Source organism: Podarcis liolepis (genome assembly GCF_965112155.1).
Source record: "Podarcis liolepis genome assembly, chromosome: 14".
Classification (NCBI taxonomy): domain Eukaryota; kingdom Metazoa; phylum Chordata; class Lepidosauria; order Squamata; family Lacertidae; genus Podarcis; species Podarcis liolepis.
Window position 1 is genome coordinate 6438009 of NC_139569.1, and position 14370 is coordinate 6452378.

Sequence of the window (14370 nt, forward strand, 5' to 3'; positions counted from 1 at the left end):
ATATTTGTGCGTTTCAGAAACGGAAATGGTAAGCAAAACGCAGCGGCTGAAATCTTGCATCTTTACAATCCAGGGCACATATACTAGGGAAGCAATCTGATGACGCCAAGGTTGCAGGTTCGATCCCCACATGGAACAGTTGCTTATTCCTGCATTCCAGGGGGTTGGACTAGATGACCCTGAGGGTCCCTTCCAGCGCTGTGATTCTATGATTCCATTGTGCTCAGTGGTGCTTACACCTGCTTAGGATCACTGTAGGGCTAACTGAACTGGGTGGACTTGGTACAGAACAGCTCCCTAAAATGTTCAAGTCCATAAACGCTTTTCTTGGTGGCATTGACTTCTGCATAAGCAAGTATTGCAGATAACATCCAAGGAGAGAGAACACATTTTTTAACCAGCATTATTAGGACATTTCCCCATCTCTTGGTTAACGCTGCACTTGATAAATAACAATACAAACGTCTGAACACTTCTTAATTCAGAACTAATATTTTTCCAGCTTGCAAAGAAGCCAACACTTCCAATCATTTCTGGGTTGTTGTTTTAAAAAAATCATTTATATGCATACCCCTTACATTTAAGCAGCATGAAATTTCTTCTTCCAGAGAAAACTCGGGATAATTTTATACAAAGCCAGAGCATCCATTTGCCTCTCTGACCAAGTGACACACCTTGGTCTTGTCAATGCAATAACTGTTTTTGTAAGTTTGAAATTGCTGTAGTATAACCGGACTGGGGGACCTGCTGGTGAAAAAAGGGTATTATTGTTATTTATTATTATTCAGCCCGTGACACAAGCACAGGGAACTGTGATACTTCTGTTTCTCCTTCCTTGCTTCCAGGCATCTACCTGTACAGCGGGGATTATTTCGCCAAGGGCGCCTGGGGCTAAGCCGTGACGAAAGAGCCACCCTTCCCCGCAGATGCCGGGCGCGCTTCGTCCTCCGTGGCACTTTCCGACGTGCAAACCACGCATCCGTGCTCCCTCGGGATGCCAGCGGCCTTGAACTCCAGCGGTCTTCCTGCCAAACAACTGCGCTACTTTTTATTTGCTTTGAAACAACGGGCGGTTCGGGCGAGACTGAGCAGTGAAACCAGGCAGCGTGGCGTTTGCGCAAAGGTGCGCGCCACAAGCGCGCTTTGCAAACGCCGACGGCTTTCCCGATTTCGCTGCGGAGGAAGAAACCGCCGTTTGCAAGAGGAAAGGAACAATGAAGGAGGCCCTTTTCCTTTGCAAAAAAGGGCTTTCAATCTCCAAATCATGCTGCTGCTTTTTCATGGGGGTGGGCGGGGGAAGGACCGGCGTCCGGGAAGTGCAAATCAATCCATCACCGGTGCCAAACGCACGCGTCCACCAAACCTGATTTAAAGGAGTGGGGTGGGGAGGAAACAGCCCGGCCTCCAATCCCACCCCCATCTCCGCTTTTGGGTCGCATGCATTTTGCACATTGCGCACCAAACACCCCTCCCGTCCCTTTCCTCTCTCTGGATTGGGCAGCGTCTCCTTTTGTTAACATTCACTCGCAGCCTGCCATTGGATATCCCTCCACGTCAATTAAATGGGAAGAGGAGGAGGAGTAGGAGTGCCCCCTCCCCCTAAACCCGGAGAGCGCGTGAGGATTCCCTCCCCCGCTCCCCGCCCCCCTTTAAATTCCTCCTTTTTTTTTTTTTTTTTGCTTGCAAACATTTGGTGCAAAGAGGGGGAAAGGGGGAAAAAAAGCTGGGGGAAAGAGAGACGAGAGAGCGCGGGGGCTGGGTGGCTTTTGCATGCAAAATGCCCCCCTGCAAGCCATAAAGCAGCAGCAGCAGAAGAAGAATACAGGAGAAGAAAGGGGCGAGAGGAATCCAGGCGTTTCCTTCCCCCCCTCCTTCCTTCCTTCCTTCCCTCCCTCCTCCTTGGATGGGCAGCCCGAGAGCGGGAGGAGGCGGTGGCGGCTGGAGCGGCGAGAAGGCCTTTTGCAAGGCGCCGGGAGGACCGGGCTCCGTTCCGGATTGGTGCTGAGGCCCGGCAGGGTTGCCCCCTCCCCCGTTGCTTCGCCGCCTCCCGGCGTTGGGGAGAAGTTGGATTATTTGGCGAGGGAGACGGGCGCCCTCCTCGTCTCGCTCTTTTTTCCTGGGCTCAGCTGCTGTTTCGGGGTTTGGTTTTTTTTTGCAAAGGCTAACTTAAAAGGGGGAGAAATCACATTACATTCTGGATTTATCCCTCTGGATTAATTCCTCCTCCGGGCGGTGGGGATGAAGCGGCGGCGGCAGCAGCAACATGGATCCCCTCTGGAAACGGCGGCCGGCCCTTTGCAAGCGCGCTTCGGGATCCTGCGCGGAAATTGCGCCTGAGGACGCCGACCAGGAAAGGAGCAAGTCTGCGCGCAAAGCTCTCAGCATCCCTCCTTCGAAAGCGCACCGCTGCTCCTCGCTCCTCTCCTCCGGGATCTGCCCACTTTCTGCTCCGTCGAAGGCCGACCTGCCCTGACAGCTGGGATTTTCTTTTTTTCTCCTCCATCCGCTTTTCTCTCTCGCTCCCTCTTTTTCTGGCAACCTCCTGAAGCCTCAGAGATCCAGATTTGGGCAGCTGTTTGGTTTGCAAGCCCCGATCTGCTTTATCTTGCCTGCTCCGGGGCCACATAATTTTTCCTCTTCTTCCCATTTCCTCCACGCCAGTTTTTTTGTTTCGTTTGCCTCTGGCGAAAAAATAAATAAAACCGGGATGTTCTTGCACGCCAGTTTCTCTGTTGCTCCGGATTGCTCGCGAGGAGGTGTTTGTGGCCTAGCAGGCAGATGAAAGGGATTTGGCCCTGGTCAGTTTCCACTCTTGGATTTTAAAAGGATCCTGTTTTTTATACGTAGAGAAATATTTATACAAAGGAGAACGAAGCTTGCACATTGTGTCTTTTTGGGTCCCTCCCCTTTATTCCTCTTTTAAAATAGTGGACGAAAGTTGGGAAAGGAGAAGCTCTGATTTCTGGCCTCGTTCTCGCCCTCCTGTTTTCCTTTCTTCCCTGGGTAGACAACGCCATGTCTGCTAAAGATAATCCCTGCAGGAAATTTCAAGCTAACATTTTTAACAAGAGCAAATGCCAGAATTGTTTTAAGCCTCGCGAGTCGCACTTGCTCAACGATGAAGATTTGAACCAGGTGAGACGTGGGTTGAGAGAGGGCGTTTTGGTGTCAGGGGGTGGAGGATTCTAAGCGCAATATTTGCAGTTATTCCTGTACTTGAAGGTGGCTCCTACTCAGCGCTGCTGCTGCTGCTGCTGCACACATTGTTAAACGACAGCAGTGGAACAGGCCTTGCCTGCCTGCCTGTTTATAATACTGAAGTAGTGGAAGAGGGAGGATGTAATTTGAAAAGGCCACTGGCCACAGTTGCTTTATTCTTTTGCAAACAGGAAAAGAATGTATCTCTCTGTTCTTTCCTCCCCTTTTGACTTTGACCAGAAGTGTGACCTCATAACCGCGACACACGCACAACAGAACCACTTTGTGATGTCAACACTTTCTGAATCATTTATGTAAAAAAAGACATTTTTATTTTTATTTTGGGGGAGTGGAATCAAAATGGGTTTCTCTTCTCTTCCTAATCTATTAATCTTTCTGGCTGGAATTGTTAGCCTGCAGGAGGGAATTTTAACATCTATGCGCCACCCATCCGGATTGCAAGGCCTCTGGATTGCTAACCAGGACACCAGCTCTTCCTGCAAGCATTTCTCTCCCTGCCACCTTGAGGGCTAGAACCTTAAAATGCCAAAGAGGGAAGTTTCCGAAAGCTTGTCTCCACCATATCAAAGGCAGGCTGAGCCGGGCGTCTGGGAGAGGCTATTTATTTTTTAGGTGAACCCTTTGTAAATTTGCCCTTGCAATTTTTTTTTAAAAGTCGTGTAGTTGTAAATGGCAGAATCTGGGACCATTGAATTCAAGTGCGGTGCAGAAGCATGTCTTGAAGCCACACACTCCTCCTGTTCAGGCTGCTGCTGATAAACACAATTTTCTGTACATAGTGGTGGGAGGGGGGCGGGTGAAGCACACCCCTCCCTGGGCTGATGATCAAACAATCCGTTGCTTCTGTTCCCACCCTTGCCCTCCTCATTCCACACTACTTCTGACATCCATGGTTACAATCCTATTATGGAAATGAGATCAGTCGTATTGCAGAGCTGGGAGAGGGAGGGGGCGCACACACACACACACACACACACAGAGAGAGAGAGAGAGAGAGAGAGAGATAATGTAATCTGGAAGCTAATATGGAAAAAATGTATTTCTCTGAGCAACATTGTACAAGTGCATAACTGATCAGAAGTGTTTGCACAAAGCCTGGAGGGGCTCAGGGTTTGGCCAGCGGTGCTTCAAGCAACAGCAGCTGCTTTCTGGTTCCTTGCAAGTTCTGCTTTTCTCTCCTTCTTGCTGTTTAGTGTGAATCATGGAGCAAATTTGTGATGTGGCTAATTCCTCTCTCTCCATCCATTAAAAAAACAACACAGAAAAAAGCCCGACAGATAAACAACTCTGCATTTGTTTGGCTGAAAAGGGGTATCGTTTCACTCTCTTGTTCAAGGGAGGGAGTTTTACTTATATATTTATATCAAACTTATTTGTCGCCTTTTTTGTAAACAAAGTGTAACTCGAAAGCACCTCATGACAATGAACACATTAGATCCACCATAAGACAGAGGAGGGTGGGGAATCAAACAGGAGCAATTTTTAAAGGCAGGATTTAAACAACCTGCCTGCTTAAGTTCCTTGAGATGCAGTGTGGTGTAGTGGTTAGACTAGACTAGGACCTGCAAGAGACCTGGGTTCGAATCCCCAGTCGGGCATGAAGCTCCCTGGGGGACCTCAGAAGCCAGTCAGTGGGGAAGAAGTTGGGATATGGATGTGTTCAGTAAATAAATACACACATACCCTGCTTACTTCTTAAGATTGCTTGGTAAGGTAGCAACCCTGGCCTGGGTCGCTCAGGTGAGATGATGATGATGATGACAGTTAATTAAATTTGCATGCTGCCCTGTAGCTGCAGGTCTCAGGGCGGTTTCTGGAACAGCACCCCTTTGAATTTTGGGTTGGGGGCCTGCCACGTGGTTGAAGGTATCTCTGTGCACCTCTCAATTGAAAAACCACACCCCCCCAAAGTAATGTACATAGAATAAGAAGATTGGGGTGTGTGTGCATGTGCACACGCACCAATCTGTTGGGTCCGGTGGGTGTGTTTGCACACCTGTCACGCCAGCCCTTCCCACGCGCCAGCCAAGCACACGTTCTGCTCTAGTGTGTTGACTACAATGGAATGCTTCTTTCCTGCCTCATTTCAGCAAGGCTGGGTGGGTGGCCCTGCGGGTACCGAGTAAAAGCCTCCATGGGCAGCTGTGCACCCAGGGGGGGCGTGTTGGTGAGTGCCAAGTGCCCTTTAAACTGCTGCATTTGGTACAGGTTTATATATATTGGGGGGGGGGGGAGCATTCAAGCGTGTGAACCGACCCCCCCCCCACCGCCGATTCTGAAGTGCTACAGCCCTGACATAAGCGAGCCACCTCAACATCTGTTGAGTGTGAAAAGTAGGCCGTTTTTGTGTTTTTCTGGATGGTTTTAAAAAAAACAGTTTCTGCATTTTTGTGAATGCGCTTCGCTCAACCGAGAGCTCCTTAGGGACCCAGCTGGTTTGTTTCTGTTGCATTCAGTGCCTGTTTCGTTTCGCTGATGATTACAGGACAAGGGTTTGGTTTGGTTTTGGGGAAAACACACCCACCTAACGCGTCGTAATTTACCATGCTACCTTATTTTGAATCAGGACAATGTTCATCCTGTAGTCTGATGCCACAGTTAGCTGCAATATCAGCAGGTCTAGGTGCCTCTGGGGAGCCCCACAAACAGGGCGCCAAAGCAGCTGCCCCTTTCTTCCTGCGTGGGGAATGGGACCCAGTGCCTTCCAGTTGCACTGGGGCTACCGACTTCCATCAGCCCCAGCCAGCATAGGCCCGATGGTCAGGCCTGGTGGAAGCTGGAGCTCTGCAGCATCTCGAAGACCACAGGTTTCCCAGCTTGGGACTGAATAAGCAAAACGGAGCCTCCCGTTTTTCGAGGAGGCTGTTATGTGTGAATGCCATGCGCTGGGAAGAAAGCTTTGGTGGCTGAGTTTCCTAGGGGCATCTGGGTGGAAAAAAGAAGGCTGGAACAGATGGGATAGCTCAGCTGGCAGAGCATGATGCTCTTAATCTCGGGTCGTGGGTTCAAGCCCCTCGTTGCGCAAAAGATTCCTTCAATATATGGGGTCAGACTAGATGGCCCTCGCGGTTCCTTCCAATTCTACAAGTCTGTGATTCTATCTTGGTTCTGTCTACTGAGGCGATTCCCTACGAAGCTGAATACAGAATTGCTTTAAAAATTCCAAGTGGCCCACATAAAAGATCAGGGAATGATGGTTTGGGAGCAATTTAGCACAAAGTTCACGTTCTACTTTTTCCTGCCCTGATTTCACTTTTGTAAGTTGGCACTGACTGTGGGTGGCTCCTTCTGATGACCATGGGCCTCCCTGTTCCCCTTTGTCAATCTGCAGGGCGTGTTTCTCCTGCTACCAAATTGGGAGCTGATCCCTAGAAATATCTGGCTGTGCGGCAGGGCAGGTTATCCCTTCCCTGGTCAGAGGCCACAGACAACGTGCTCCTCACTGGTTGTAAGCTCAGCTCTACAGCAAGGAGCCGCTGCTTGCTTGCCTTCCTGCATTAAATGGGTTGAGAATTCTCCTGCATATTCCATTGCATAATCTCTGTGTGGGTTGCAGTAGATGGGCAGGTGTTTCTGAACCTTGGTTGTTTAACCATAGCAACAGCTGAAAGGGCCTTAACCCAGGGTTACCAGACGTCCCCGTTCCCGGGGACAGTCCCCAGATTTGCAAATCTGTCCCTGGAGCCAGCCTGGTAGTGCAGTTGGCTCTGGCTGGCTCCGGGCTGCTGACTGCCACTGCCACCGCCACTGCCAAGGGGGAACCGGGGACGTCCGGTGGTACAGATCTCCTGCCCCCTTTGTTTTGACTGATGGGGGAGGCTTGGGAGTTGTGGGCGGGCGGGTGTTGCCCAGGAGGGGTACAAGGTGTGCTGTTTCTCTGTGGGCAAGGTGCAAAGCCCTTCTTTTGCACCCTGTGAAACATAAATGCGCAGAGTTTTTTAAAAATTGGGCACCAGCATGCCACCTGCCCACGACTCCCGAGCCTCCCCTGATCTCCTGCCCCCTTCCCCCTTTGTTCTGACTGATCAGGGGAGGCTCGGGAGTCGTGGGAGGGCAGCCATTGCCCTGTTTTTTAAAAACTGTGCATTTGTTTCACAGGGTGCGAAAGAAGGGCTTGGCACCTTTATACAACATGCATGTGTGCTGGGGCCCAGGGTCTTTTGCCTCACCATCCCCACTGCTGTCTCCCTGTTGCTACTCAGCTTCAAAAAAGAAAGAAAAAAGTGTCCCTGGATTCATTGAAAAAAATCTGGTAACCATACCTTAACCTCTAAAGTTGAGCTGCTGAAATCACAGAATCATAGAGTTGGAAAGGGGTCCTGAGGGTCATCTAGTCCAACCCCCTGCAATGCTTAGGAGAAAACTAGGAGCGAAAGCTGAATCTCTCTTCCTCTGATCGTGAGTCTTTCCACTAGTAGGAGGTTGAAGGAACCTTTTCGTCTAACCCTAGGTGCGTTTTTGATTGCTTTTATATCGTGCTCTTTTCTCCAAGAAGTTCAGGGTGGTACGCATAGTTCTCCCCATGTTATCCTTACAAACAACCCTGCAAGGTAGAGTATGCTAAGAGACACAGTGACTGCCCCCCCCCAAGGTCACCCACGAGCTTCGTGGCCAAGAAGGGATATGAATCCTGGTCTCCCAACCCTCTGACGGCTCCAAAAGGCTTGCAGACCCAGTTCGGATCCTGCAGACAAATGCTTTGATTGAGCATGTGGTTAATCTTAAAATTCTCCCCCTTAAATTTGCGGCTCTCTACCCAGACGTCACCTCCAAACCATGCATTTAAAAGCACAGCTCCCCTCCCTCCCCCAAAAAGAACCCTGCACTTTACCTGCACAGAGCTACAATTCCCAGAACCCTTAAGAAACTAGAGTTCTCACAATAAGGGGAGTCATCTGCTTTAAATTTGTGATGTGGGTGTGTGACCAGAAATGCTCGTTTGCCCCGGGCTCTGGATGGTGGATGAAATAGGGGGGGGGGGGGATATCTCAAAACGAAACATGTGGAGATTCCGCAAGTTTGAAGTATACTCATCTCTGGACTTGGCAAGTAGAGATTTTGTGACCTGCCAGGTCAAATGCAGTCTGCTTGTGGCATGATGGTAAACCGTCTGGGGGTTTTGCCTGAAAGTCAAATGCTTTGCAGGTTGCTGTTCAGTTTGGTTTGGCTGCAGAGTTTTTTACATTTTGCTGCTTTGCTTCTTTGACTAAACCAGGGGTCAGCAACCCAAGGCCCGTGGTCCAGAAGTGGCCCGCAGAGGTCGTTTGACCGGCCCACGAGCCGCCCCCAAACTGAGCCGCCCGATCACACACTGTGCTAAACTGGTGCAGCATGGTGTGGGAACTAGCTTCTGTGGTGCCAGAAATCGCGTCTGCGCAGATGCCAAAAATTGTGGGTGGGCACGCTCACGCACACACGCGATCTTGCCCATGGAGGGATCTCCATGGGACCGATTCTGCCCAGGCAAGATAAACCTTGCTGACCCCTGGACTAAGCCCTGCCTCACACCTGCTTATTTGAAGAATTGAGCTACCAGTCAAACATGGAAGCAGGGGTGTTTGGAGGGGGTCGGATCACATGGTGACGGGAGCAAGTCAGCAGTAAATCACATAGAGCAAGTTGGAGTTAACTCTTTATTAGCAAAAACAGAATTGACATGAGTGTCAGGACTAATGAGCGCAGCAACTCAGCTCCAAAAGGCATTGCCCCCCCGAAGCATTTGCTGAAAGTCTCTGCCTCCTCACAGCTGCCTAAGTCCCTTCCTCTCCAGGGTTTTCCCCAAGCAATCTGAGACTGCGCTTGCATGAAGCTAACTCCTCCGCAGCCCTTTTCATGCCTCTTCTGGTTTTAGGAGACAAGTGGGGAGGGGAGCTTGTCACTTGGAGGGGAGACACCCGTACCTCTCCACTAGCCTGACTCCTCTCTGCCTCTTGGCCTCCCTCCTCTCCTGCTTCAGCTTCTGTCTCTGAGTCTGGACTGCTCTCTGCCACAGACTCCTCCTGCTCACTTAGCCCTGTTCCCTCTTCAGCTTCCGACACCTCCTCTTCCCAGTCTTCTCCCTCTGACCACTCATTGTCATCCCACCACCAAATGCCTTGGTACTCAAACAACTTGGAACCCAAACACTGCAAATCCGTAAGTGTTCTGGTTTGTGAACATTATTCAGAAGCCGAACGTGCTCCGTTTTGAGTGCCACACTTCCGTTTTGAGTGTTACGCTTCCAATTTGAGTGTTATGCTGAGGTCTGTCTGTTTTTGCTATTCATTCTGCGTTTTCGTGACTGTGTGGAACCCAGTTCAGCTACTGATTGTGTGATTGCAGTATATTGTTTATCGCTTTCATTTTATGGATCAGTGGTCTCGTTAGATAGTAAAATTCATGTTAAATTGCTGTTTTAGGGGTTGTTTTTCAAAGTCTGGAATGGATTAATCCATTTTGCATTACTTTCTATGGGAAAGCGCACCTTGGTTTTGGAACGCTTTGGTTTTGGAACAGATTAAGTTTGAGAACTAAGGTACCACTGTATAGGAGGTTTGTGAGTCCCGCCTTTAAGCAGAGGGGTGTGTGATTGGTGAGTTGCAAATTGCACTGTCATGACTTAATCAGCACTCTTATTTATTTACTAGGGTTTGCGTCTGGGCTTGCTCCACTCTCTAACCTCCCTGCCATTAACCCACTTCCATCCCATAGCCACTGAGGTTGTGCAGCGCACCAACCCCTATCCCAACTTCATGCAAATCCAGGATTGTAATGCAGCACTGCTCATCCTCCAATGGGGGCTGTGCGATGACAGCCTTCCATTTTTATGCATATAGGAAGATACTGTACATGCAATTTTATGTCCTTTGTTACAGGGCCCCTGGAGCATATTACTATAATTAAAAAGCATAAACCATTCAGAAGGATTAAAAACACAACACGCGGTTGAAAAAATCTTTTCCCCCTTAAATACTTGTTTGTACAAAAAAAGGGGCTATTATACACTTCAAAGAAGTGTAAGCATTTACAAATACGAGTTTAAGCTCTAATGAAAGCCACAAATATAAAAATGTTTTGATAAGGAAAGAGAAATAAAAACCTAAATTAATGTCGCAGCGTAGGGAGAAAAACCTCAAGGCTTGATTTCATCTTGAAATTTGTTATCTGAAAAATTAATAAACAAAGACCATTTTCCCAGACTATCTGTTTGTCGTCTTAAATGGCTTCCAGAAACACAAGTTGGTTCAATCAGCAATATAGTGTCCCATATTTTTCTTAACTGCTCTGTGATTGCAATGGTTTGCCTAGTTCCAGATTCTGTGATCTGTATAATAATTGCAGACAATTTCTATTTTTACATATCCCATAATAATTCCCCATCCCTGGCTGTGGACCGTATGGCCTGGCGCTGATGGAAGTTGGGAGCCCAAGGACATTGGGAGGCCCCATACATTGGCAACACAGGCATATCGCGGGCACCAGGTTGGGGAACGGTGGCGTGTCCTTGCTGGGCCAGCGATCTGGCGAGCTCCATTCTTGGGTGCCAGGAGGAAAAGCATTATGGGAGAGATTTGCTTATGCTCCTCGAATTCTGGAGGAAGCACCAGCGTGTGGCAAGCTTCCAGATGTGTTGTAGCGCCCTTTCCTGCAAGGCCGGATCCTGCCAGAAAAGTAGTTCCGCTGCAATGCGAGCTCCTTGTGTTTGGGTGTTTTTTTGCAAAAGAGGATCGGCAGCATTTGCATACAATTTGAAACGCAACAGCCTTTGATGTGTTCAAAGAGTTAGCGGTCAGATCAGATTGAGCCCCAAGGGTTGGGCTTTGCTAAATCACACACTCTGTATTTCCTGTAGCCTGAGACCACAGAACTTGATAAGGCTTTTTTCTTCTCCGTTTCCTTAAAATATGCTTTTGCTGCAAGGAAAGGAAGCCCCGTAAGAAACCCAGGAGACCTGCCCCGGTTGCTGATTTGCTGTCCAGCCAAGCTCAAGGTGTTAGTATTAGCATATACAGTCATACCTCAGGTTGCAGTCGCTTCAGGTTGCGTTTTTTCGGGTTGTGGACCGCCAAAACCTGGAAGTACCAGAACGGGTTACTTCCAGGTTTTGGCGGCCGCGCATGTCAGAAGCACTGAATCGCGCTTTGCACATGCGCAGAAGCACCGAATTGCAACCCACACGTGTGCAGACGCATCGCTGCGGGTTGTGAATGTGCATTCCGCACGGATCACGTTTGCAACCTGAGCGTCCACTGTAAAGCTCTGAACAGTTTACCTGCAAGATCACTTTGCCCCATATATGCCCGCTTGTCTTCTTTGATCTGCAGAGGTGGCCCTGTGCCACTTAATACTTGTTTCGTGTTTGCAAGACATCAATCGTGTGGCAGCAGCTACACTTTGGAACCTCCCTACCTGTTGACATTGGGTGCCTTCGCTGCACTCTCTTCGGTGCCAGCTGAAAACATTTTCGTTTAGGCAAGACTCTTAATCTCAGGGTTGTGGGTTCGAGCCCCATGGTGGGTGAAATATTCCTGGGGGGTTGGACTAGATGATCCAACTCTACAGTCCTATGATTCTAAGTCTCTCTAGAAATGTAGAATGTTGATGTATGTTTTAATGTTCTCAGTTCATCGCTGATTTTGATTTTCTCAATGTTTCAAATAGTTGTTTTCAACTGTTTTTACTGATTTATTTATTTTTGTAAACCACATTGAGGGTTTGGTGTGTGTGTGTGTGTGTTTTTACAATCAAGCGGTGCATGAATCTTATGAAATAAAATAAATAAAAATAAATTGTAAAGTTGGGAGGGACCATGAGGGTCACGTTGTCTAGCCGCCTGCAATGCAGGAATCTTTTGACCCCAAAAAGCACACAAAACACCAAATATTATTGCTATTACCACTACTAAAATAATACAATCACCAGCCTTTCTGCTCCAAAGTGTCGTTATGTCATTTTACCCTTGTAAACGTCTTCTGAAGGATGTTGGGCTGGGAGAAAATGACCAGTTCAAAGCCACGTTCCTGACTTGAGTCAGAACTTGAACTCAGATCTTCCCAGGCCAAGAATGCTGCTCTGTAGGGTGTCGTGTGTGTGTGTGTGTGTGTGTGTGTGTGTGTGTGTGTACAGAAGAGAGTCTCAATGGCTTTAGTCATCCCTATATTTCAAATTTCCCCAAGTTGATGTCCTCCAGAAGTTGAATTTCCTTTCACCCCAGCTCCTGGCCAGCATGACTAGTGGTCAGGGTTCAGGGGGGTTGTAGCCCAGCAAAAGGCCACAGGTTAACCTGGGCCCAAGATAAGCAAAAGCAAGCTCAGTTGGAAGAAACGGGTGTGCTTTGGTCTGCTAGCAACTTTGTAATGCATAGGATTCTGTAGTCCAGTTTGGTTTGGTTTGTGCGTTTTCCCCCATCTCAAAAGAGCCACACAACAGGTTTATTTTAATTATCGCTGGAAGACTTGAACGTGCTTCCCCCCCCCCCTTTGATGTGTAATCTTGTGTTGGTGCAAGAGGCTGAGGATGATTGATAGTAATTTTTACCCTGCTGTTTCTGTTCATAAACACTCAGGGGGGGCTGAACAAACAGCAGCAGGACAGGTTAGAAATGCGGGGAGAAAATTGTAGCAGAACAATAAAATCCCAGTGTTTCACAACTCGAGGGCAGAGCAGGCTCTAAAAATAGCCGATCATCAAATGTGAAGAGTGTCGCTGGAATTTTTTTAAATGCATAAAAGCTGGTCCCCATGGAAAGGGTACTCAAAATCTTCCTGACACCACCAAAAAGGCCAGGGATTTGAACCCGAGACCTTCCGCACGTAAGGCGGGTGGGTGTTGCGCCACTGAACAGCGGCCCTTTCTCCAGAGGCACTGGCCTGCCTTAGAGGGGTGGCTGCAAGCATTTGCACACACACAAATAGTTTACGTGAAGCACGGAAGTGTTGCATGCATGCTAAGTTGTTGCTGTCTCCACTTCTGAGTTTTGCACTTGTAATGATATGGGGAAATCTGAGGGCAGTGAAGATGATCAGACTGGGTGGGCTGTGGGCCATGCCGGATTTATGTATATAAGCTAAACAAGCTATAGCTTAGGGCCCCACTCTCTTGGGGGCCCCCAAAAAATGTAAAGGGAAAAAAAGCCTGGATGTACATTTCCAAAACATGAGATAAAAAACAGATAAAATAGAACCTACATCCAGCAACAGTGTTTTGTGTTGTGTGGGCTCCTGTGATGTAAGTCATGGGCCCCGCCTGCTAGCCTGCTCCCAAAAATATCACTGGTTTGTTCATTTCTATATACAGTCATACCTCTTGTTACGTTTGCTTCCTGATACGTTTTTTCAGGTTGCGTCCCGCGGCAACCCGGAAGTACTGGAAAGGGTTACTTCTAGGTTTCACCACTTGTGCATGCATAGACGCACAAAATGATGTCATGCGCAGAAGCGGTGAATCGCGACCCGTGCGTGCACAGACGCGGGTTGCGTTCCTTTCAGGTTGCGAACGGGGCTCCAGAACGGAGGTACCACTGTATAGGGTGCCTCCATTCTGCATGGACTGGTTGCAGGGCAACATGGGCAAATGGCTTTAGATACCTATTAGGTCCATAAATTACCATATAGCAGGCATGGCCAAACTTGGCCCTCCAGCTGTTTTGGGACTACCATTCCCATCATCCCTGACCACTGGCCCTGTTAGCTAGGGATGATGGGAGTTGTAGTCCCAAAACAGCCAGAGGGCCAAGTTTGGCCATGTCTGCCATATAGCATATATTCAACACAAAACAGCGACAATTTGTTGTTGACAAAGGACAGCTGGACATATAAAGGGCCCCATTACCTTCAGTAGCTTAGGGCCTCATCAAACCTCAATCCGGCCCTGGCCATGGGCCTGATCCAGCAGTCTCTTCTTATGTGGTCAGATTCTCTTTCCGTGAAAGATGCTTTGTAGCAGAGTTGGGTCTCCGGTTGCGGAGTTTCCTTTGCATCCAGCAAACTATCTCTTGAGATCCCTGCATTTCAGGGGGTTGGACTAGACGACCCTCAGGGGTCCCATTCGACTTCAGTTCTATGAGTCTGTGAGCTGCAGAGGTTGGACATAGCTTGTTATATTTAGAAGACTGGGGGACTGGACAGGTTAGAACAGGCACCCCTAAACTCGACCCTCCAGATGTTTGGGACT

At 48.7% G+C, this 14370-nt stretch overlaps 1 protein-coding gene and 1 long non-coding RNA gene across 14 annotated transcripts in view; one reads left to right on the forward strand and one right to left on the reverse strand.

Moving 5' to 3' along the window:
- Window positions 1-375: 375 nt before the first annotated feature.
- Window positions 376-962, reverse strand: LOC310693151. The gene is made up of 2 exons (XR_014519016.1): window positions 854-962; window positions 376-747 (listed from the first exon to the last, which is right to left on the reverse strand). It is a non-coding gene; the product is annotated as an uncharacterized lncRNA (long non-coding RNA).
- A 599-nt stretch (window positions 963-1561) lies between these two features.
- Window positions 1562-14370, forward strand: part of MPRIP (myosin phosphatase Rho interacting protein) — a 160497-nt gene continuing 147688 nt past the window's right edge. For 5 of the 13 annotated variants that reach the window (XR_014518974.1, XR_014518975.1, XM_083474654.1 and 2 more), the window contains exon 1: window positions 1593-3135. Coding sequence is in view for 9 of the 13 variants with exons in the window: in XM_083474654.1 (XP_083330780.1) it covers window positions 3016-3135 (120 nt within the window). In the remaining 4 variants the exon portion in view is untranslated. Of the gene's footprint in view, window positions 3136-14370 lie in introns of all 13 variants that reach the window. The other 8 variants (XR_014518976.1, XM_083474652.1, XM_083474651.1 and 5 more) reach the window with 4 other exon arrangements.